The sequence below is a fragment of the Protopterus annectens genome, chromosome 2.part1, assembly GCF_019279795.1.
Source record: "Protopterus annectens isolate FY-2018-M chromosome 2.part1, PAN1.0, whole genome shotgun sequence".
In the NCBI taxonomy this organism is placed as follows: Eukaryota; Metazoa; Chordata; order Ceratodontiformes; family Protopteridae; genus Protopterus; species Protopterus annectens.
The window spans coordinates 209,143,669-209,169,034 of record NC_056729.1 but is presented as its reverse complement, the minus strand read 5'-3'; the positions used below and the strand labels follow the sequence as shown (position 1 = coordinate 209,169,034).

General features: G+C 37.7%; 1 protein-coding gene across 3 annotated transcripts in view; it reads left to right on the top strand.

The window, feature by feature from the left end:
- Positions 1 to 25,366, top strand: part of LOC122794000 (ras-associating and dilute domain-containing protein-like) — an 867,060-nt gene that overhangs the window by 300,254 nt on the left and 541,440 nt on the right. For all 3 annotated transcript variants that reach the window (XM_044062093.1, XM_044062094.1, XM_044062095.1), the window contains 2 exons: positions 6,590 to 7,297; positions 7,974 to 8,011. In XM_044062093.1, the coding sequence (XP_043918028.1) occupies positions 6,590 to 7,297; positions 7,974 to 8,011 (746 nt within the window). The remainder of the gene's footprint in view (positions 1 to 6,589; positions 7,298 to 7,973; positions 8,012 to 25,366) is intronic.

Below are 25,366 nucleotides of genomic sequence, written 5' to 3'. Positions count from 1 at the left end.
CTAGGTGATGTGAATGCCAATTGGTTGGATATAAACTCATCTGTCATCCTGGGACTTTAAAAATAAACAATATAAAAGACAGAAGTTCCATTTGTCCTGCCTGTCTGCCCTAACTCGAACTATCAGCACAACTTGCATTTTGATACTCACATCCACAAAGGAAGGGTATTTAAGAGAGATGAGTGGTAACCACTTCAACAACTACCTGTCATAACAAAGCCAAAGAAACTGTGCTTCAAAAAATAAAACACACAGATTGTGATGTAAAAAACATTCACTTTATTGCAGTTTTGTAAAACTACATTTTACAACTGGAAGCTTTATGTGCCATAGTTACAATTTCAATGCAAATGGCATGATATATAAAACAACACCAAACTATTCTATATAACTGCATTCCTGATGTAAAGTGAGTACAATCGTGATATTTCAGACTGTATTTTGTTCTGGATAATATACTGTTTGAACATTTAACACTGAACAAGCCTTTTTTAACCCATACCAAGGAATCACAAGGTTTTTTTACACACATTTCTAAAAATATCTATGAAATGAGTTACTTGATTAGCTAACGCAAGTCTTTCTTGTGGAAGTAAACCACAATTACCACCAGTAAAAGATTCAGTCAGCAGACAGCACAAAGCATTTAAACTTGGCATCCAATAAAATGTTTATACTTCTGGGACATTGGTTAAACACAGCTTGCCAAGTGTTTCTACCCTACTTAGCTACTGGCTTGCTTACCTATGTTAATGTTAATTATCTAGAAATGTTTAATTACATAACTGCAGTATAACTACTTATGGAAATACTTAACACTGCTGTTAATGTTTAACTGTTATCTTCCTTTTACTTCTGAGAGCCAATGTCATGGGTGAAAAGGGTTAACAGACCAGCCCACTCATCTATCATCAGATAGTAATGAAGTGATAAAATAAATAAGTACAACTCCTGACAAGTTTGCAAAAATAAACAAAGTGATAAGATACCTTCATTTAAAATGTTTATCAAAAGTTCATCTACGCATGTATTACTTTTAAAGTCTACTAAAAAAAAAAAAAAACTGCCGAGCAACATTGTATAGCTCCCATGAGTCAGTGGGCCTGCAGTCATGCATGTACATACTCAGTAGGAAGAAGTGCAATCTGTCAGTTCTGAATTTCTGTGGTAACGTCCCTTAAGCTTAAAGAGAGCCATTATACAATGGAGTTTCCTGAAAAAGGTGAGCTGTCACTTTTTAAAATGGCTCCAGTTTATAACAACGGTAATCAGTGCTCAGCCCTGAGTGATGAAGATTGACCAATGCAACTGAAATGTACTCATGAGAGCTTTTTAAACCGCACTGATCATGAGTAAATCCTGAGTCACCCATGGCTAAGAAGTGATTATTAGCATGTTATACTAAAGTAATAGCCAAATAGCCATGTGACAATGATGGCAGTAGATGCAGTGATTTGCCAATGTTTTATTTTTTTCAGACTATCATAGTCTAGTATCAAGGGTACAAACTATGAAGCTACTCCTTCTTTGTAATCAAGCTGTTTTTCCTGACACCAAAAGATTTGCTGAAAAGGTCCCCAAGTTTGGTAGATACCAGCACTGGGTCTGTTACCATGATTTCTTTTCAAATGTTCTAGCTATTCACTCAGGTAATTATTGTGTGATAAGTGCATTTTCTGATATCTCTTCTTCCATTTGGTTTGTAAATGAGAACTATGCAGAAAGCATTTTTTCTCAACTGTGACAGGCTGGGATGTTAATGGATATTTTGATTTTGATAAGCTCTGTATGAACAAAACAGAGGAAGGAAATGCTTAGGTCTGTTGCATTTCATCTATTGATGGAACCAAATTAAATTAGTTATCAGTGCCTATTTTGAATTAAGCCGCATTTGGAAATTCCACCCAGGAGCCAATTTCATATATTAATGAGACAGTAGTTTTTCAGACATTAAACGTTTGTACTGTTATGAAATACATTTTCAGGTTTGAATTTATTTTTAATAGAGTTTTGTAGTTTTATGTGAGGGACCAATGTTTGACTGCCTTTGTTTTCAGTATTTTGTCCCTCAGGGACATGAAACTCAGCTATAATTTGTCAAACATCTTCGAATGATTTTCTTTCCTTAATGATACCTGTGTACTCTCTCTTTATTTGATGAATTTAATTTGCATTTAACTGTCTTTGTCAGGATTGCTTCTAAGAGTATAGAGATCTGCAGAGAAGATGTGACAACGTTTTGCCATTTGGACTGACCAGATAAATACCTGACAAATTGTTTTTTCTAACAGAGATATTTAGGGAATTGTGTTTCAGATGGAGATAAAACTGCATTTCATAGGTGTTTTGAGGTATTTTGTTGAATCACCACACAGTGCTAAACCGATGTTACTGTGAGAAAATATAAATAGTGTCACTGACCAGAGATGAAAAGTAGCCTCATCTGTACAGAAGAAACAGAACTGTCACAACAGTTTTCTCCCTTTCCTTCTGACTCATTCATATTAGTTACACCATTGAAAATGCAGAGTTTGTCTTGCAATATAATTGATTCTTAGAGGTTTTCCAAAATTTAATTTCACTGACAAAGTTGTGACAGGTTTTCAAGACTCTTTAAACAAAATTGTACAGTACGTGATCATATGTGACATTTTGCATATAGTAAAACTTGGGTAAATTTTCACTTACATCCTGTCAGAGTCAAAATATTTTCCAGCAAAATATGAAGTCATAAAATTTAGCAGACCTTGTCAACATCATTTTTATTTCTCTGCCTAAACCTAGAAGGTATAAACCTGGGAAATTTGTTACCAGAATAATTCAGTCTTAGTGGTAGGGCACATTTGTCAGTATTGATAGATCCATGTTGTATACCCCAGCATACACATAATATTCTACTTTGCTGTCTTCATTTTCTCAAGGCTTTATTTGATATTGGCATTTGGAACTTTTGTTTAAGATGAAAGGCAGTCAAGTCCCATCCTTGCTGCAAGTTGGAATTTATGTAAGATATCACAGTGCTGTGCCTTCCACTGCTGGCTTAGACTGCAGTCTGTGTCTGAGACTAGTGAACACTGCTTGCTTTTCTAAAATATTATCAGGCTGTGAGAGAGTGAAAGGAAAATCACAGAAAGGGAAATAAATGCTATAAACACAAGCACTATGCATTCCTTTTGTAATTGTGACTGAACATCCTTCAAATATTTCCTTCTGTTTGTAAGGTGTTTGTATATTACATTAGACACATTGTGGTAATGGTGGTGCTACCGAATGTGCTTCCAGTAGCAGGAGGTGATTTTTTTATGCTGTAAATACATATAATATTGCATTTGCTATTTTATGTTATTGTAGAGATGTGCAGTGATGTTGCCAACATGGGCATGCTAAATACATGCATACTGTTACATTCATTTCTATATACTGCTGCAGAGGTAGGCAGTTATGCTAGTGGCATAAGTATGATGCACAGATATAGTGCAACATGCATTTATGCATGTGGTTGGAGATATTATGCTGTGATATTGGCACATGCTGTACTGTACACATGTACAGTGTTGCATTCATTTATGCATGCCCGTGGTGGGGTATGCAGTGAGTTGTCAACATGGAGCACATTGTAGTGATGTACTTCTGAAGAGGTGTGCAGTAACATTAACAGTGTAGGCATGCTGTATAGATGTAGAGTGCTACATTAATTTATGCATGACACTGTAGTGGTGGGCAGTGATGTTAGTGGCATAATGTGTAGATACAATGTTGCATTTATTTATGTGTGCAGTGATGTTAGCAGTACAGCCTTGCTCCATAGAAAAATGTTACATATATTTATGTATGCAATTTGATATCAGTGGTGCCTCAACATCTTAGCGTAAGAAATCTGGACAAAGCCTGACATAATTGGGGTGGGGTGGGGTGGGGGAACAAAGACCCAAAAATAGGGACACATTTTAAACATTGCTCATTTTTAATCATTGCTCATTACAGTGAGATCACACCATTGCTCTGCCCTAAGGAAGCTATGCTGGTTACAATTTCTCCATCTCCTACACTTGTCTCAGCTTAACATGGCTTACAAAATCTTCTATCATTCTGCAAAAACTCCATTATTACATGACTTGCTAGAGCCCTATTCCTGTGGCAGAATGCTGCAATCAAACAATAAGCCCCTCATACAAATGTCAACAGCACACAATCCTGCTGGAGAGTCCACCTACTCTCATTATATTGCTAAGATTTGGAACTCTATACCCAGTTACATCACATCTAGCACTATGTTAACTAAATTTAAACAAACACTAAAAACTCACCTTACCACTAAATGGTTCTGCTCTTGCTCTGCCCCAGACTAAAAAATCCTAAAACTCTTTAGTCTGAGTACAGCTGTTTTTTTATTTATAATCTTCCTTCTTTTTATCTTTACTTTAGACATCTTTTCTTTCTTTGTTCTATGTGGAGCTTTTCTCCCCGGGCCTCTGCTGGAAATGGACATTCCATCCAGTCAGACTTTCCAGGTAATCAAATGTAAAAATAAATAAAATAAAATTGCTCTTATAAACTTAGAAAGTTGCTGGAATAACAGGATATGTGTTACAGTGCATTTTCTGAAGGATATGAAGTCTAAAACTGAAATGCATGTCATTATTTAGTGACTTTAGTCCTTAGATCAGCCTTAGACAAAAAAACACATTTTTTATGAGGAACAGAGCAAAAATATGAGACAAAAATCTGGGCATTCTACAAATATCTGTACAGTTGAGAGGTATGGGTGCAGGGATGCAATTTTCTTCACAAGTATACAAAATTCATTTTTTATTCTTGAGTAAGGTAAAGCCAGTGGAGTAAAGAGAATATCATCAGGCTATATCCGAGTGTCACTGCCTATTGTCTGTTAGCCCATTATCAAAACCTAATGTCATTAGAACAGACACATGTATATATATATATATATATATATATATATATATATATATATATATATATAGTTGTGCGTGTACATAATAGTCAGAAACAGTAACTACTGAACACACAATGTAATTGAAACTAAAGCTGTCTAAAACGCACACCCAACCTTGCCCATACTCCTTACACCAGCCATTTACTTTACCATAGAAAAACCCTTTCTGTAATACTGCCACTACACAAGACACTCGGGGGGTTAACCATTTGAAAGGCTAGGTCCTCATGAATGAGTCCTGTATCATGAAGACTAAATGAAAAAAATGTACTTACATATACAAAGTCTAAGACTGCCATTTACTGGACCATTCCCATTTCTCTGTGGTATGGTAATCTCAGAATTGGTATATATAAACTCAAGGTGTGTGCAGGGGGCTTGCCCCCCCCCCCCCATCAAAAAGAAGTTTAAAAGAAAAGAGTGATGTTTGAGATTACCTCTTCTCTTGGATTTTCAGTCTTTTTTTCAGTATTGGCATTCAATGTTATTAGTGCCTACATTTCAACAGAGAGCACTAGAGAGTCCACTCGGGGACTCACTACATGCATCATTACACACAATAGTAAAACTGTCCTCTTATCTACCCCTTACTCCAAACCTAACACACACAGACACACACGCACACACACACACACACACACACACACACATACACACACACACACACACACACACACACACACACACACACACACACACACACACACACACACACACACTCTTACATGCTGACATGCACATATTTATATGTATTTGCTTTATTTAATAGGCGATATTGTGAAATCATGAGAGCTAGAATTTCCCATGCAGCTCAGACTGAGAGGCAGGGATAATAAATGTTTGTTACTTTTATGAATTGTATTACCTTTTTCTTGCTTGTTAACATTATTTATTGGTACTTAGACTACCTTCCTTTTTATTGTTAAATCTAATAAATTGCACATAAAGAAAAAATAACATTTATAACCTATTAATTGAAGAAGTAATAGTTTAGTTTTGCCAATGATTATCAGTGTTTCATGTACCAGCAGTATTTAGTTCTGACAGTATTGAATTTAGGTTGCAGCACTTTGTAATCAATCAGGGTGATGGTTAATAAATTATGTGCATACCCCACCATCCGGTTTGGGCAGATATGGGCATAACTTCTATTTTCCTCACTGTAGTGCGATGTCGGAGTTGGTATATTTAATATGCAGGGGGATGGGTCATGAGCATGTGGTAGGTGGAATTAAGGTGGCTCTTGCTACTGCATAGCCCATGGGTTACACATATATAGCATTGCTGGTTGATGGTTATCCATCAACACATATGAATGCACTTTACATTCAAAAGCATCTACAATTCTTCAAAGTGATTTCAAAATTGCCTTTGAACAGAGATGTCTTTCATTTACATCAAAAGGCAATATGATTTCAGTACTTTAGTCTCTATAACCAGATTAGCAGATAAGTAATAAATAATTGTTGGTTCCTATGCATTAACATTATATATTTTTCCTGCTATTTCTCCTTAGTTAAACAGATATGCAGGTTACTGTCTTTAGTACTTTAGTAAAGAAGTTTTAAAGTGCTATGTTTAATATGACTTTTAGAATTTTGCAGGTATAAAACCAACTTATGTTTTTAATTTTAGGACTTTGTTATTTATATGATGAGTGGATCGAACCACATTTTTGGACAATGCAGTGCACATACTACGGGAGATGATGAGGAGAGGCTAAAGGTCGACATTCTGCTTTCTGCACCGGATATACTGCCGCAGCACTGTTGTGTAAAACGTATAGAGTCAGCTTCACCAAGTGATAACTGTGGACAGAAAAATACAATTACACTAGTGCGACCTCTCCAAGGAGCTTATGTTACACATAATGGATTACCAATCAAAACAGAAGCAGAACTTTTTCCTGGGGACCTACTTGGGCTTGGAGAGTTTTATTTATTTATGTACAAGGATCCAACTGCTTCTAGTTCAGGTCAGAAACCAACATGGCTGTCATCCTGCACAACACAACTAAATTATGGCGGGATTACTTCTTGTAGGATGTGTGGGTCAGCACTGAAAGACAGCCTGAATCAGATTGCAAAATGCTGGCATCAGAAGACAGTACGGAGGCTTAAAAATGTAACTGGAAAAGATCTTGAACTTCCTTATGCTTTGGAGCATGAAGACTTGTTACTGAACAAACTTATTAAAATGACAGACACACAGAGCTGTGCACATAAATTAACACCAGCGTTCCTCCTGTCCCTCTGCATCCAGCACTCTGCAAGCTCATTTGAGCTCCCTGATTTTCGTAAACTCCTTCTAAGAATAGCCAGCCAGATTCAGGGCATTATGTGGGTTAGTATTGCCATTTTTTCTTAATAAATGTACTAATTATTTTTGTCTGTCTCTTTTTCCCCAAAAAATACAGGGTATATGACAGATTGAATTAATACTGTGTGAAATGCTACTGTAACATACACAATGCCCACATGTATATATGTGTATGTGTGTGTGTGTGTGTGTGTGTGTGTGTGTGTGTGTGTGTGTGTGTGTGTGTGTGTGTGTGTGTGTGTTTATATAGGTAACCCTGTCTACTAGGGTATTTTTATATTCCATCTTGAAATATTTTAAACAAATCTGCTAGTCTTCAAAAAATAGTCTACAAAAATACATACAAAATATGCACCATTCCCTTACATAGTGCCAGCTGGTGTTATTGCTGCTGTTCGGATGACCTTCTTTTGTATGTTTTAACTTTTATTTATCTTATTTGTACATTTCTGTTTAAAATTGAAAAGGCAGCTTTAACATAATATACCACATGAGGACAGAAAAATAGAAAATATGGAATCAACCAGGCATTAATCAAGTGAAGGACAAATACTATAATGAGATGCATCATTATACAGTGCCACCTGTCTAAATGTTTGATAAAGCTGCAAGCTATGTTTGTTTTAAGGGGAGAATTAGTCATTGTTTATTTATAATTATATTATGGAAACTTTTATGCTTTTCTCCACTTCTCTCATAGGAAAGAACAAAGGAGCTTGCTGGAAGACAACCAGAAAAGTAAGATTCGTTTTCTTGTGTTGCCAAAGGTATCATTGCAGATTTGCTGTGTGGAAATGAACATGTGCCAGTGGTGTGTTGTTGAACATGATTGTGTTACCCATCTGCATGCACTAATGAGCCCCATGTTTTCTTTGAAGTCAGTAGGGGCTGCCGGCTTGTTTTTCCATTCCCACTCATTAAGGGGTCCATATGCAGCATTAATCATGGTTTGTGAGATTTGGGACTCATAAACAAGACCTGCATATAAAATATAATTCATGTTTAACTTGGTGTGTTTTCTTTGCTAGTCACTACTTTTTACTGGTCTTTGCCAGCACACTCATCCATATTGTATGATCTCAGCTATGACTTCTCTCTTTATCACCCTGTTTGTGTCTTTGTCAAATAAATTTTGTTTAGCTTCTAATTTAGACAGTGTTGGAGAGAGGTCCCTTTTTTCTGTTTATATACCAAGTATGTAGTTTGGAAAAAGACAAGCAAAGGGATGGTTATTTTTTTTTTCAGTTTGTCTTATAATATGCACAGTACATTATAATTTAAGGTTGGTGTTTAGACCACGGTGGTGCAGTGGTAGCGTTGTTGCCTCACAGAAAGAGGTTCTCCCGTTCAATTCTCGGCTGGAGCGCCTTCTGTGAGGAGTCTGCGTGTCCTCCCCGCGGTCAAGTGGCATTCGAAAGACATGCGTAAGTGGGCGTGCCTTCGTTGAAGGTTGGGCGTCGGGCTGACAACTCGACACCATAAAAAATTCTATTGCCAATCATTAGCGGACCGGAGTTCCGCTGTGGCGACCCCTAATCGGGAAAAGCCGAAAGAAGAACAACATTATAATTTAATGTTGGTCTTTCACTATCAGTATAATACTATTATGCACAAGGCCACACAGAGCCCTGTAATGGTACAGCAGAACTTTCATTGTTGCAAGAGGGATTTGTGCATAAAAAGATGTGTCTGTCTAAAATAGGAGGGGTGATGTTTGAGGCACATTAGGTACCTGCAGCACATGCCAGAAGGGCAGTTGGCTTATTGAAACCTTTTGCACATTTTGTAATTCCCATTTTCTGTTGCTGTAGCTGGCTAGAAGGGCTTTCAGCACTGCACATTGGGTGTTTATTGACATTTTTTCTCAGCACAGTGACTCTGTTTGTACTACAGATAGCACTCCCTGTAGCATAGAAGGCTATAATGTTCTTAAGATGTGCACTCATCTTCTGTGGGTAGTCATCAAATGACTTAGAACTAAAATCATATGGTTTGTGGTGCTTCTGTTGTGACAGAAGATTTAGTAAGCAAAAGATTCAGTGGAATGAAAATATTTTGAACTGACCATCTGATACTATGATGCAAGTTCTCTATTTCTTTAAAAAAAGGCAACAGTACTGAAAAGGTGTGGTCAAATATTCTGTTTCATTTTATGAATGCTGTTTCACTTTCCTTGATTTATTATAAAGAAATTTTCATGAAAATTTGTTCTGTGTGCTATACTTTTTTGAGGCTCTACATGCCTCTTCAAGATAATTTGTTATTAGTGTTAAACCTGTTTTATGATATTAAAACATGTTGCTATGTGATGTCAAAGAAGCATTAAAGTGACTCCAGCTAAGGAAAAGAAAAGAAGAAAAGTTCAGGATTAGATACCATGCAAAAGACGTTGGCAGAAGAGGAAAAAAGACAAAATGTGCAGCACTGAATGAGGATAGAAACCAGGTTTCACCTAAATTGGGACCTTTGTTTACATGCTGTTGAATATATCTCAAGTTCAAGATACATGTAAAGAATGACACAGATGCATATTTGTAAAATAGACATGAAACAAAACCTTGGTATGGGACATTGCCAACATGTCTTCAGCATACCTTTCTCTAATGGACTTTTGTACATAATTTTAAACTGGGCATTTTGTAATAATTAATTTTTTAGAACTCTGTACTGTATGTTTAATTGACACAGTGGCATGGGAGAATGTGTAATAGTTGCACCGATACCATGCTGATATCAGCCAAGCCTCTTGCAAAACTTCATGCAGGCCTTTAAAAAACATGCTTGTTAGTATTTGATCCGACATTGGGAATTCCATCTTCATTACTTAGAGGACTAAGGCTGGTAGAACTTAGCCTAGCATCTCAAAACTTTCCCTGAGCTACCTAGCATCTCTCCTTACCCACAATGTTGTGCAAATTAGCACCCGTATTCAGATCTATAATGTCTATGCTAGGTTGAGCAGCTGTGTCTAGTAATAACAAGTAAATACATCTTCCATCTGACACCCTGCATGTTGCATGCATTGATGGTGGGGAAGGAGCATGTATGTGGTAGTGAAGCTGGAACTGTCAAATCAGAGCTACTGTTACAGTAAGGATGTAACTTTAATATCAGGAACTGGAGCTCCATCATCAGTTCCTTGAGGACAGAGTCCCAAGATTCCTCTCTTGGGTGGATCCTCATGAAAGATTGCCTCCAATTATGTTGGCATTTATGGATGACCTAGATCTAGAGAGTTTATTTACCAAAATGTCCAAATGATTAATTATCCTAAACTGTAAAAAATGAAATAAAAAGCAGATGCATTTCATGCAAACTAGCCACAAAGGAAGTATGCCTTCAGGTAACACTACATTCTAAGTATGAGCTGGAGTGACTGGTTCCATTGATCTTATTTCAGTGAGCAGAACTTCATTTCAGAAAAACACCCTGAGACTCAAAAGGACTTAGCATAATATGAAAGGCTTAACGCAAATTATGCTAAACTTTTCCAGTTCATAAACCACTCTGCTATTGATAGTTTTCACTCATTATGGTAGGCATAATATGCAGTTACAAATACGCAGTACTTAATCAAATTACAATGGCTAAGCATCTGACAACTGCAGTTATGTTTCCATTTGCAACTCCTGTCTGATAAATTGTACATTTTAACTCTATTAAACTTTGTGTTTGCTATGCATTGCTCTGTTCAAGGCTGATTTTGACCGAAACAGAAAGTAGCAGTCATCTGGATGCAATGAACGAATATTGCAAACATTCTTATTCTGAAGCTGAAATGCTAAGTGAAATATTATGGTGTCCATTTCAGTTAAATGTACTTAATTTGGTAGAAAAGCAGCTCTCAAATGTTAGCAGAAAATGGAATCTTGTAGCACCTGTGGTGCAGACAACTGTTGGCATTACAGTTTCGAAATAAAAATTCTTGCAGGATATTCATAATGACATTTTCTTTGTGAAAAGATTTTCCTGGAGTTAGGGTCCTTTGTGGGAATCACTGGCTTAGGAGAAGTGATTTTCTAAAGGAAAGACAGCCAGAAAGTGATTTTAAGTGAGATATTCCTGTGCTAGACGGGAAACTGGGCTAGAACAGATAGATTCATAACTATGTAATCCTTGTTAAAGAAATCTGATGGTGATAGGGTTATACTGACATCAGGAGATTAAGTAATTTATGTCTGTGTGATTCTAGTGCAGCAGTGAGCTTTTCCTGCTCTGTGGTAATGGCTTTGCTCATGCATAAAGTATCGTTTCAAAAGGGTCTTCCATCTGAGTAAGAAATCCATCCATTCTTGCACATAGAATTGGGGTACCACTTCAACAGTGACAGTCATCTAGAAACAATGTTTACACTGCTGGGTGGCTAGCCCTGTCATGGTAGTTCTTCCATACCACAGAATAACACACGCAGTCACACCTATGGCCAGTTTAGAGTGTCCAGACCACCTACTGTATGTCTTTGAAATGTGGGAGGAAACCAGAGCACTCAGAGGAACCCCATGCAAAAACAGAGCAGACATGCAGACTCTGCACAGACAGCACCCTGACAGTTGAACCAGTGACCCTCCTTGCTGTGAGATGACATTAGTCTTATTGTGAAAGTAGTCTTAGTTACTGTACAATCTAGGATATTAATTCAGAAAAAATAAGCATCTTTTAGGGCACAAGGCAGGTCTGGTAAATAACCTGCTAATCTTTTTTTCATTTCCATGCTCTGTCTGTGCTGTTCTGCATCTGAAAATGTTATTAAGTTCCAGAAATCTTTATAAAAATAACATTCATATGATAATGCAAATGCGGGGTTACAGATTACACCCAAGCAGATGCATAGACAGGTAGATAAATAGAAAGACAGCAAGATAGACACATTAATGAATATGTCTGTATTTTCCTGATTTTGCTTATCTGACATCAGATACCAGGAGACCAGTATAATATAAATGATTATAGCTGGGTACATTGAAGTTGCTAATATACTAAAAAAAAATAATAACAAGGTTGGGGGGCTGCTACCGAGGTGTACTGGAGAACTATGAACATAGCGGTCCTTTGCTGTTTAGAATCTGGGTTGTATGAAGAAAATACTTTGCTGCTATGGTCTGTAGCCTTGAGTCTTCTTCTTTTGGCTTTTCCCGGTTAGGGGTCACCACAGCGGATCATCTGTCCACTCATGATTGGTAGTGGAGTTTTACAGTGTCGAGTTGCCAGCCCAGCACCCAACCTTCCCCAGAAGGCACACACGCATGCACACACTCACACCTAGGGCCAATTTAGAGTTCCAGTTCACCTACTGCATGTCTTTGGGATGTGAGAGGAAACAGGAGCACCCGGAGGAAACCCACACGACCACAGGGAAGACATGCAGACTCTACACAGAAGGCACCCCAACCGAGAATAGAACCAGAGAACCTCTTGCTGTGAGGCAGCAACGCTAACTGCTGCACCACCGTGGTGCCTGGTCTGTAGCCTTGAGTAAATGCATTATATATCACATGAATAAGTAGCATCTGATATCCTAAGTGTCTCTTTATGCTGCTTCCAGTAAAGTGGGCAACCTTGAGAGATTTAGCAGCAATGCACAAGAGGGCATCCTGTAATAGACTTATACTTATTAATGGACATTCTGCTCAGTACAAAACACTGGGCTTGGGAAGGTAGAGAATCAGTGCATGTTAGATGGATTTGCTGGACATTTGATAACTGCCTCCAGTGTTTTATATGCCCTAGCAGCTAAATCACTATATCCAAAAGGATTTATTTTCCATTTTACAGCACAGGCATACAAATGGCAGTACAGAATAGCTGTTGTATGCCTCCTGAATCACTGACACACACACACACACACACACACACACACACACACACACACACACACACACACACACACACACACACACACACACACACACACACACAGTGCACACACACCACATACACACAAACACACACACACACACACACACACACACACACACACACACACACACACACACACACACACACACACACACACACACACACACACGCATGCACAAGCTCACACACACATACATGCACACTCATACCCATGTGCAAGTGCTGACACATACATATGTGTATAGAAATATGAACAATGACAGATATACATATATGTGTACACAAACACACATATACACACCCACAAGTATACACATTAACTTGTATGCATACATGCACGTTCACACACATTTGCCTTAATCCTTGTATCTCTGAGATGGATTTAATAAAATACATTTCCATCACTGTTGGTGGACTTACTTTTGAGTCTGGCAAAAAGCTTATATACAAAAAACATTCCCCTTTCAATTTCAGCAACACACATTTAAATCTACATTATGCAGCATCAGCCAATTGTGTGTGAACTCACAGAAGGAAATACAAATTCAGGGAAGAGGTTTTATCCTATATTTAAATCTCCTCACTGTTTTCTTGCTTGTTCAAAGGTAGAAACAGAGGTGAAGTTGGTACCAGTTGTTGTTTATGTCACATCACAAAAGCTGTCATCATTGCCCTACCCCGTCATCATTGCATATTTCAGTTGCATGCGTTTGCTCTGCTACACCAAGGCTTCGATTGTTACACATGGCATTTTCCTATTGTTTCTCTTAGTTCCCTTTAACCACTGCTGTGCTGTCTTTATGACCTATTACTTTAATTACTGCGACCATAGCAAACTGACTGATACTGACTCACCTCGCTTAACCTCTGGTTACTTACTTATGTATGTCAGCTGTCTGATAAGTATGGTTTTCTCACAATTGAGATTGGTGCATAGAACCACAAACCAAATTTCTTTTTATCTCTTCCTTTCACAATGCTGTATTAGTGAATTGTAATTAGTGCAACACTGGTTACAGGCAACAGTAGCTGTCCAGGTTCTTTTCTGTCATAGTTAGCGTGAGTCATAGTCTATACATTGGTTAATGCAGTGAAAGCAGGTGACAAAAAAGAATGAGAAGCCCTCTGCCCTCATGGAATACTGTTTGTTTTCAATTAACCCACATCCCAAAGAGCCTGCTGTCAGTAAGAAATTACCCTTAACCTGCGCTTTGCCTTTACCATCTCCGCATTTGAAAGACTGATAATGTAGACAACCATTATACCAAACATCTCATATTCTAAAATTGTTTCAGGTAAAACAGAAGACTGTGCATGCACTGTGGTTACATTTGTGTGTGTGTGTGTGTGTGTGTGTGTGTGTGTGTGTGTGTGTGTGTGTGTGTGTGTGTGTGTGTGTGTGTGTGTGTGTGTGTGTGTGTGTGTGTATAGGGTGAGAGAGAGAGAGAGCGAGAGAGAGAGATAGTTATAGGATCCCTTAAAATAATTGAAACTCCCTAATGTCACTGTCTGTTTTGTAGATTAACTCTGTCAAAGAAACAAATGGTTGACAAGTGTGGGAGATTGACAGTCCCTAGGGTATATGCAAATCACCCCTTTGCGAACTTATGGTGTTTCAACAGCACAGCTTCTGAATGCCCATTATTTGGCTTTATTGGCCTGAAAGTACCCATAAAGACATAAAAAGTAAAAAGTCATGGGCATTTAGAAGCCATGTACCTGAAACCCTGGTATGTTCTTAAGGGGGCATAACAGTATATCTGAAGTTGCCTGTCTTCATTTTATGCTTGACCAGTAGGTTCAGTTCCATGCATTGGAACCATCTCAGCCATTTACATGGCCAGAAACTCTTGAGCTTATACCCTACCAACAATGCATCTTTCCCAGTTACCTCAGATCTTGTTAGCTGCTTTCCTGGACAGATGTGTTCACCTTCGCTTTTGAGCTAAGTCAATTTATTTACTCTTAGTTACTTATTTTTCCACTAAGTCTAGCTTACTTCTTCTGCTTTTTTCACCTACCATTTTTACTTCTGTAAATCATTATTACCATTGTTGGTATTTTCTCTCCCTTTCTGTACACTTTGTATACTTCTTTTCTACCACATAAAAATGGACAATCGCTCCAAGAGGTTTTTCTACTTCAGGCTGGGGGAAAGTCGCTATTTCAGAGTTCTGCCCTTTGGTCTCACCACAGCCCCCAGGGTGTTCACCAAGTGAATGGCAGTAGTAGCAACTCACTTGAGACTCCAAGGGTTCTGGGTGTTTCCATATTTAGACTGGCTCATTACCGCTCCAACCAGGCATCTGTTGATTATAGTGAGAGATTATTTCCTACAGACTTGTTCCAATCTGGGAATTACAGTGAATTACGAAAAATTTCAACTGACTCCAACTCAAAGCTTATAGCTCATAGGTCAAAACTAAGTACAAAAATGTTTGTAGCCTCCCTTCCACCAGTGAGACTACAAAAAATACGGGAACACATTTGAAAGATACAGCACAACAAGAAAGTATGGGTCTGTCTAGTTTTACAAGCCCTAGGTTCTGTGATGGCGACAGTAACTCTAGTTCCCTTGACAAGATTTCATATATGAATTTTTCAATGGCTAGTTGCAACTCAGTGGTCTGTACTCCACCAGCCTATGTCAGATCAGATTTTAATTACCAGTCTCTGCAGAAAAGATCTAGCTTGATGGATGCACTTGGAGGACATTCTTCTAGGTCGCCCTTTTGCCCCACAACAGCCCATGGCCATATTAAGCATGGATGCCTCCCAGGTGGTATAGGGGGTATTATCTGGGCAGGACTGTTCAGGGTACTTGGTCTTCCATCGAGGTCAGTTTGCATATCAATGTCCTAGAAATGAGAGCAGTGCTTTTAGTGTTGCAAGCCTTTCAAACTGTTCTCCCTCTATGGACTATTGCAATTCAAACAGGCAACATGTCTGTAGTTTGGTACATCAATAAACAACGGGGAACCAAATCTTATCCTCTATGTCGAGAAGCACTCACAGTGTGGCAGGGGGAGATTTCTGATAGCAACAGATATGCTGGGGAGATCTAATGTGATAGTAGACAAACTGAATAGGTCTGTTCTCCTACCTCATGAGTAGTCCCTCAGTCCAAGAGTGGTGAAAATGATTTTCCACCAATGGGGCCATGATCCTCTCTTCTACTGTTAAAATTCAGCTGACTGCCATTTTGAGCTTTCATAATGGTTTTGGGGATAATTCTCTAGCTTCTCATAAGTTATGCAAAGCATTTTTGAAAGGAACTCTTTTACTAAAACCCTTTTTAGGGATACTATTCCTCCGTGAGACCTTACTCTAGCATTGTAATCTATCGTTCAACATTTCTTTGAACCTTCTGCCGAATATGACCTTAAATACTTATCTTGGAAAACCTTATTCCTTGTAGCATTAACTTCTGCCAGTAGGATTTCAGAATTACAAGCCTTATCTTGCAAGCCTCCATATTTAATTTTTCATAAAGACAGAGTTGCCTTAAGGATAAATCCTTCCTTTCTTCCTAAGGTAGTATTGGACACTGATATTAATCAGACTATTAATCTTCCAGTATTCTTTCCAAATTTTTCTAATACTTACCTGGAATGGGAAGTCAGTGTTCTGGGATGTCGGTGTTCTGTGGTTGTCGGCCTTTTTGTCTTGGCTATCTGAAAGTAGGGTAAGTGAACTTTCGGTCTACTGATGTAGACCCTTGTATACACACACATACACACATTCATACAAACATTTGTTACACACACACTCACACACACACACACACACACACACACACACACACACACACACACACACAACGCACACGCACACACGTGCGCACACATGCATTATAGCACAGTGGCTGGTGAGATGTTGTTTTGATGTACAATATATTAATTATGTATTATATTTAGAATTGTTGATGCATAGATACACCATGTTATGTTAACAGTAGCTGTAACAGGAGAGTTTAATATGAGTCCTTTGTTAGTTGTTCTTAAAACCAGAATGCTTAAGGCAAAATGGCATAGAAATTTGCCTCTTATGGAGGGAGACTTTTGTGACTTGGAGTGGAGTCTTTTGGTTAACTTGGAACAGAAGCCTTAATCAGAAGCCATGTAATATCTGGACTTGAATTCTGAATACTCCAAATGTGCCAGGAGCCTCATTGTGGATGTACATTGCATTGTATGGCAGCTAGACCTAACTTGGAATACTATGTTTGTGGATTCTTGTTTTCCTTTGAGAAACTTTAGAAATTAACTAAATGTGAACTGTTAAGAAACCAGTGGGTATATTAAAAAGGAATAAGCTGATTTTGGTTGGAAAAGAACTCCAAACTTTGTATCTTCTCAGTAAGTAAAGAACACATGAATTGATAAGAATATATCCAGTGTTTTCTGTAAATTAAAATGGTGTTTTTTTCTTGGGCATAAATTGGTCAATTCACCAAATGACACTAATTTTTGGTTTCTGCATTTCAGCCTATGGGTGCATAAGTATTTGAAGTTAATTACCGTACCTGAAAAGAGAGAGAATAGATTGTTTTGTTGTGTGAGTGTAGTGCTACACTTTGTCACCCAAACTGGAGAAGTACTGAAAGCACAACTGCAAGTTGTCAAAACTTTTTCAGATGATATAAGAATGTCATTTGGTCTTGATAAGTATGCAAAAGCAACCATTAAAGCAGGAAAACTGCAATCCAAAGAAAACATTGGTTTGAGACAAGAATGTGATATAAAAGAACTTAAGCAACCAGGAGTGTATAAATATTTGGGAACTGATGAAGGATCAACAATAAAACATGAACAAATGCAAATAAAACTTAGTAAGGAATACTTTACAAGACTTAAATTAAACCTCAAAACAGTGTTGACATCTAGAAACAAAATCCAAGCTATGAACCAATTTGCTCTTCCTATCCTAACTTATAGTTTTGGAGTAATTAACTGGCCCCAAAATGTGTTGGATATATTAGACAGAAAAACAAGAAGAACGCTTCATGTTCACCAAATTATTTATAAAAATCAGTGCATACAGAGGTTATATATTCCCCATTCTGAAGGAGGGATTGACCTCCTTGAAATGAGAAGGCAAGAAATGTGGAAAATGCATAAATATAGTTGCAAGTATAGAAAACTTCTGGAAGAACCTCATGTTGATCAGGAATGAATGCAGGAATTGTTAAGGAGAGGCAAATTCAAACCAAGAAATGAAAGGTTAATATTAGTGGCCCAAGATAGTGGGCTACATACATGCTGGTTTATAAAGTCCATTGAACATGTGGGAGAAACAGACAAATGTAGGTTTTGTAAAACCGAATTGGAAAAAGTTGCACACCTCGTTGCTGGTTGTGACATACTAATGGCAGAAGGACTGTTTACTGAAAGGCATAATAACGTGGCAAGACTGTTGCACTGGGGATTGTGCAAACATTATGGTACTGGAGTGGATGAAAAACACTGGAAACATGAGCCACAAAGCATCATAGAAAATGATGAAGTCTACCTCACATGGGATTACTCATTACCAACAGTTCAAAAGGTAAATGCCAGAAAACCAGATATAGTGGTCTGTGAAAAGAAGACAAAAGTAGCATTGATCAATGAAATCACCACACCCAGTGACCACAGTGTGTTGTGTACAGAGAGACACAAAGTCATATAATATCAGGATTTGCAGGGAGAAAGGGGAGCAATGTGGAAGAAAGATACCCAGACAGTTCCAACAGTAGTAGGAGCAATGGGACTTATAAAAAAGAATGTACAATCATATTTAGACATGTTACCAGTACATGTATCCCTATACAAGTTGCAGAAGGATTCATTGCTGGGTGCATTGTGGGTGCTATGAAGAGCACTTCTGGCTGACATCAAAGACTGAATCAATACTAATTTCATGAACTTTAATCGTACTTTGACTTAGGAATGGGGTCCATTCCCGAAATGGTATTAGAAATCCAAAAGACTTGGAGAAATTAAAAAAGAGAAATTCATGGAGAATTTGGTGCAAATGAACTCAAACATGGGTCAGTATTAAAATGGCCATATTGGAGATGAGACAGGCTTTGGATATACACTTATTCAGCCTTCAGGAATAGATACATATGATTGCAACTCTACTAATCCCATCACCTCACTGCTAATTAAATGCAGCATCCCTTGTTGCTTTTCAGTGGTATGATATGCAACAGAACTGGACTCAGTCTGATCAGGCAAAAGTTTTATCTCCTCAGCTGACATTGGAAGCAGTTAAAGCATCTAGGGGCAAGGATTTGATTTTTTAGACTGTCAAAACTAAAAATGAAACTATCACTGGTTGGTGAGACTTCTGAAACACAAACCCTAAAGTTTCATAACTGGGTATTTAATACAGAAACAAAAACAGAGCAAAAATGTCTTATACAAAGCATGATTTAAACGTATGACTAGGACTAGACATAAACATTTTAGTAGTTAATAAATTTATAAAGACACTCTAAAGTGATGTATTTAAAAGGGCTTTTCAGAGTGGCTTCATTGATAAATGTGTTGTACTAATTGAAAGGTTACTATCTAATGAAGTATAGTTTAGATCTGAGCAGTCTAAGCCTGTAACTAAGGCTATGCAGATTTCATTGAACACCCAGAAACTGTCAGCAAATAAAACAGTATGTTTAAAATGTGGGAAGAAGGGTCACATTGCTAAATGTTGTGCAGTTAGTAATAGGAATGTTTTGCCTATCAAAAATGTGGTTTCTAACCAATACAGTGATAATGAAACTATATCAATAGAATATGATAAAGCAACTGCCCAAACTAGTATATTGTCTGTCTGTCACTTCTAACTAAGCCATATGTGTACATTTGGTAGATGGAAAGAAACTAATGGGACAGTTAGATTCTGGTGGCATAGTCATGTTCATTAAAAAAAACATTGCATCTGTAAGTATGAAACATTTTATGAGAAAGGTGGAAATAATGTGTTCATGGACATAAGAAAGAATATCCTTGATGGGTAAAGTGTTATATCCTCTAACTTTATTACCTAATTTAACACAATGTCCTAATTGGCCAAGACTTCTTCCCGTTCAAGGCACTGCAGAAATTAAGAGGGGAAGGAGGTCAGTTAGATTCTCTGTGGCTTGCATATAACACTAGTAAAAATGTGGATTGAGTCGGGCAGCATCCTGACACATTGCAAAGAAAGCACTGTCATGACAAAGAAAAAGGGATAGGTAAGCCAAAATCTTTATTTCTGTAAAAAGAAGAAAGGAACATGTGTGTTATTAGAAACCTATTTCTCAGTTTTACCAAAAAAATGCAGTTATGTTAGTGAACAAGACTGAAAGGACATAACCGTTAGTTGTTAGATATGATGGCTGTCTGTGCAGAGACAGAGAAGGAGGAACCCATAGTAATAAATTCCCTGAGGGAATAAATGTATCCTGAATAGAGTCTAAGGTTTCCCTCTGTAAGGTCAAATGGAGGACTTATTAGAAAAAGGAATGTCAGCAGCAGGTATGTAGAGAAAAAGTAGTTACTGAAGTTAAAGGAATTGCCAAACCAAAATATTCAGGCTTATGTTCCTTGCAGATTCCACTACACATAATTGCAGCCTTCTAACTCACTTCTATTTACTGTTTTAAACAGGGTTAAATCCCACCTCTAAGATCTAAACTTCAAATTATACAACAAAACTCTACCCACTTGAGGAAAATGTTGAGGAATCACTAACACTTGTCAGTCCCCAGCTTGGTACATCTGTAGGGGCGAGGGACTTTTTATATCTTTTTCCCTCTGAATGGATTCATCTGCCAACAGAGATAAGAGAACAGGAGTCAGTAGCAACATTTATGTCCGAACTGCAGCACCATCTCATGACTGAAGCTACCTCTGTTTGTTTGCTTTCAGGATAGTGGACAGTACTGTAGACATGCTGTTATTTAAAGTGCTTATAGGTTCATAGGTGGCTACTAGGCTATTGGCCCAAGAGACATTTTAGGCCTAGCCAGATTACCCAAATTTACCAAAATATTGCTGACATTTGTCAATATCACAGGGAATTTTACAAGTTACAACACAGGCTTGTACACGTTAAGCATTCACATGCTGTCCCTGTCCCTGTCCATTAGGTGATTAGGGGCCAAACCAGGTGTAAATTTGTGATTTACTGTCCATTGGAACAAGTTATGTTTGAATAGAGTTAGGGATGAACTTTGCTTCATATTGATAGGAAGCCTATTCCAGAGAAAGGGTAATCTTTGAGAGCCATGCATGTTCCTCCACGTCCTGTTTATACTGCAGACATGGTTTAGGTCCTTAGAAGTATTTTTTGATGCATTTGTTTTGCAGATGGGCAACAATTCCATCAATGTGTGGGATCACTACTAATTCTCTTTCATGGCTTTCCTTCCATTGCCTAGATATTTTGTAATGCAGTTATAATTTGTGCATGTTCTCGGAACTATTTTATTGTACCTCAGATAATTTTAAATGTAACTATTTATTGCTTCTGTGTGTGTGTGTGTGTGTGTGTGTGTGTGTGTGTGTGTGTGTGTGTGTGTGTGTGTGTGTGTGTGTGTATATATATATATATATATATATATATATATGTATATATATATATCAATGAATTGAGTTACTCATCTCCGTGTTGTGTATGTATATATATATATATATATATATATATATATATGGGTCTACCTTGACCCACCGAAATTACATTTTTTTGAAATGTAATTTCACAAGCTCATTTTTCTGAAAGTGCATTCATCCAAAAATGCACTTTCGCGAAAAACTGTTTCAATGAACAGCAAGCGAGGCTGCTGTTGTAGATCATGGCACAGTGGGGATAAGGGAATATTCCCTTTTCCCCACTGTAGTGCAATTTCAGAGTTAGAATATATAAGTTGCGGGGTTGCCTCCATGCATGAATGTGTTTAGTGTTGCTCTGTTTTTGTTTTATTGGGGAGGGTTTCGTTGAATTGCTTTTTTGCAAAAGTACATTTTCAGATGAATGCACTTTTGATAAAACAGGCTTGTGAATTTACATTTCGAAGAAATGTAATTTTGTTGATTCAACATAGACCCATATATATATATATATATATATATATATATATATATATATATATATATATATATATATATATTTAAATAACATATATTTAAATAACTGGAGCATTTCTCCCCGGGCCTCCGCTGAAAACAGGCTCTGTGGAACCTAGTTGGACTTTCCCGGTCAACAAATGTTAAATAAATAAATAAATAAATAAATAAATAAATAAAAACATGACCTGAGTTGTGGCTGAAATTGGTTTGATGACAAGCCCACTTAACTGGTTATCAAACTGAAATAAATAAATACATGAAACAAAAAGAAAAAAATCCCTTGCGTGGCCTGCCTTAGGAAGAAGCAGCAATAGAAGAAACACATATCTGTGTTCGTAGCTGAAGAAGCTATACCCTCTTGATGTCAGTGTATTGATGAAAATGTTCATGCCATGGCAGATTTGTAGATATGATGTTAAGAAGGCACAAGGGGAGGACAATACATTAAGCATGGCCATAGAAAATATAGCTGGAGCAGGAGAGGCCCATCTCACTCATATTTTGAGTTGAACAATGGCTTACTATGTCGGGTAAATGAAGGCAAACAAAAATGCTACACTAGCTCTTAGCCACATTATCTTAGAAGACTTGTGATGAAAATGGCAGAACTTCATGGCTTGAGAAGTCATTTAAAGAAAGACAAAAACAAAGCTAGAATTTTAGCTAGATTTTATTGGCCTGGTATGAAGGGTGACATTTAGACTTTATGAACAGCATGCCCAAAAAATTAAAAGACTGCAACACATCCTGGGTTCAGGAGTCCATTGAAACTGGTGCCTGTTATTGAAGTCCTATTCATGCAGATAGCCATGGCTTGTGTAGGTTCATTAATACTGTCTAGTAATGTCAGTCAGTGCATTTTAGCAATTAACTATGCTTCTAAGAAACAGTACCTATACAAAAAGCTAATTCTAAGGCAATACCCAGAGAACTAGTGTTCCTTTTTTACAGGTTAGAGCCCTCAAATAAATACTCTTTGATCAGGGGATCTCAATTATTTCTGGGGTAATACACCAATTTTGCTAATGTTTTAAAAGTAAAAGAGTTAAAAATGTCCATGTACCACCCTCAACCTGATGAGTTCCTGGAGCACTGTAATAAAACTCTTAAATCTCTGCTATGGAAGACCATAGAATGTGATGGTAAGAACTGAAATCACTTACTTCCAGACTTCCTTTTTCTGAAAGTGAGATTCCCCATATCCTCAAGGCCTCCTGGATATAGCAAAGGAGATTTGGAAAAAAAAACCATTTAAATAAGTAATTGTGCACTTCACATACCTACTGGATAGATTAAAATTGTTAAGCCAGTAGTAAATGAATATATGCAAAGGACAGAAGATGTAATAACGGGTATATGATAATAATCCTAGACTCAAGTTTAAATCAGGGGACAAAATGTTATTATTAATTCCCTTTGCTGTGAACAAATTTCTGTGAAAGTGGGAAGGACCCTTAGACACAGTAAACAAAATGAGTAAACTACAAAATAAGACAAACTAGGAAGAGAAAACCAGAACAACAATATTGCATAGCAAAAAATATTGCATAAATGTGTTAAATGTATGGAGGAAGAGTCTTTAGTTAACCTGGGAGTTTTGATAGATAGTGTAGTACCAGTGAAATCTTCCCCTGCTGGCCAGTTATACAAAATTTTCTCTCTGGCCCAGAAATAAGAAGTGAATTCTTACAGAAAAAAAAAGATTTTTTCCTGTGGAGTTTCACACAGAACAGAGTAAAATACGCATCATTTTGATATGCCATGGGAGAAGATTAATCTACAAGCATACAGGACACCAGAGTGCCAAACGAAAGTGAAGAAGTAAGAAATATGCATAAACTGTGAGTTACTGAGGACCCCAAAGTGAACAGAGCAGTCCAGTTGTATTGGTTATTAGACCAGATGTCTTTGTATGATTTTGTGATGTTTTCCAGAAAATGAATGGGATATCCAGCTTCGACACTTGTCTAATGTCCAGGTTGGACGAGCTCATAGGCTAGGCAAAGCAAGGTTTCTGATCACCCTTGGTTTGACCAAAGGATGCTTACATACTCCCCTTACCCCTGAAAGTAAATACTGAAGGCCTTTTTTCATTATACTGTCTTACCATTTGGACCCCATGGATGTTCTGACACTTTACAAAAGTTCATGGATAAAGTTCTGATACCTCACGTCAGATGCCTTGATGGCATAATAACTTATTCAGAAGGCTGTGAGTCACATTTTTCCAAAGCACAAATTGTGGTGGAATCCTTTAAGACAGGCAGGGATTATTGTTAATGCTGCCAAAAGCGAGCTTTATATGTCAGGAGCCAGACACTTAGCATACGTGATTGGGAGTGGTGCAATTACACAGACAAAACAAAAGCTGTCAAGAAATGGGTTATACCAAGTACCATATGTTACGTGAAAGCAATCTTAGGGTTGTCAGACTACTATACAAAGTTCATACTCAACTGAGTTACCATAACCTGGCTTTCACCAGACCTTACAAAAGCTGAGGCTCCCCATCTAGGTGTGGTGGATTGTGGAAGCAGTTGATGTTTTCAGCCATCTTGAAACTATTTTGTGTTCAGAGCTAGACTTAATTGCTACTGATCTCAAAAAAACATTAATGTGTACACAGAGCTACACGTGATGTAGAGGTAGGAGCTGTGGTTTCCCAGGAAACAGATGGTGAGTGACACCCAGTTTGCTTCATCAGCTAAAAGGATAATGTAGCTGACAAACTTTTGCCCTTTATGAGTGCTGCCAGGGTGTGCATTAATTCAGTGCTTCTTTTTGAATTTATGGAAGTGACTTCAGCAGAGAATCTTTGTACATCAGCGGCAACCACAACCCTCTTTCTTGGGAAGGAGGGTCTAATAGCATTTGCAAGCTGGTCTTCCACAATTGAACAATATAGAGACAAGTCGTCATCATCAACACCCTTTTTTCCCCGTTCTCTATATGGGATCAGGGTGTCATGTCACTGGCCTTCATCTTTCCCTATTCAGTGCAACTCTCTTACCTTCTTTGACACTCATGCCCGACTGTTACAGCTCTTCTTTCACACAATCCACCCTCCTCTTTGCTGGATGCTATCATTTCTTCTTGCCTTCCTCCTGTGTGTCCCAAATCTTCTTCACCAGATTGCCTTCTT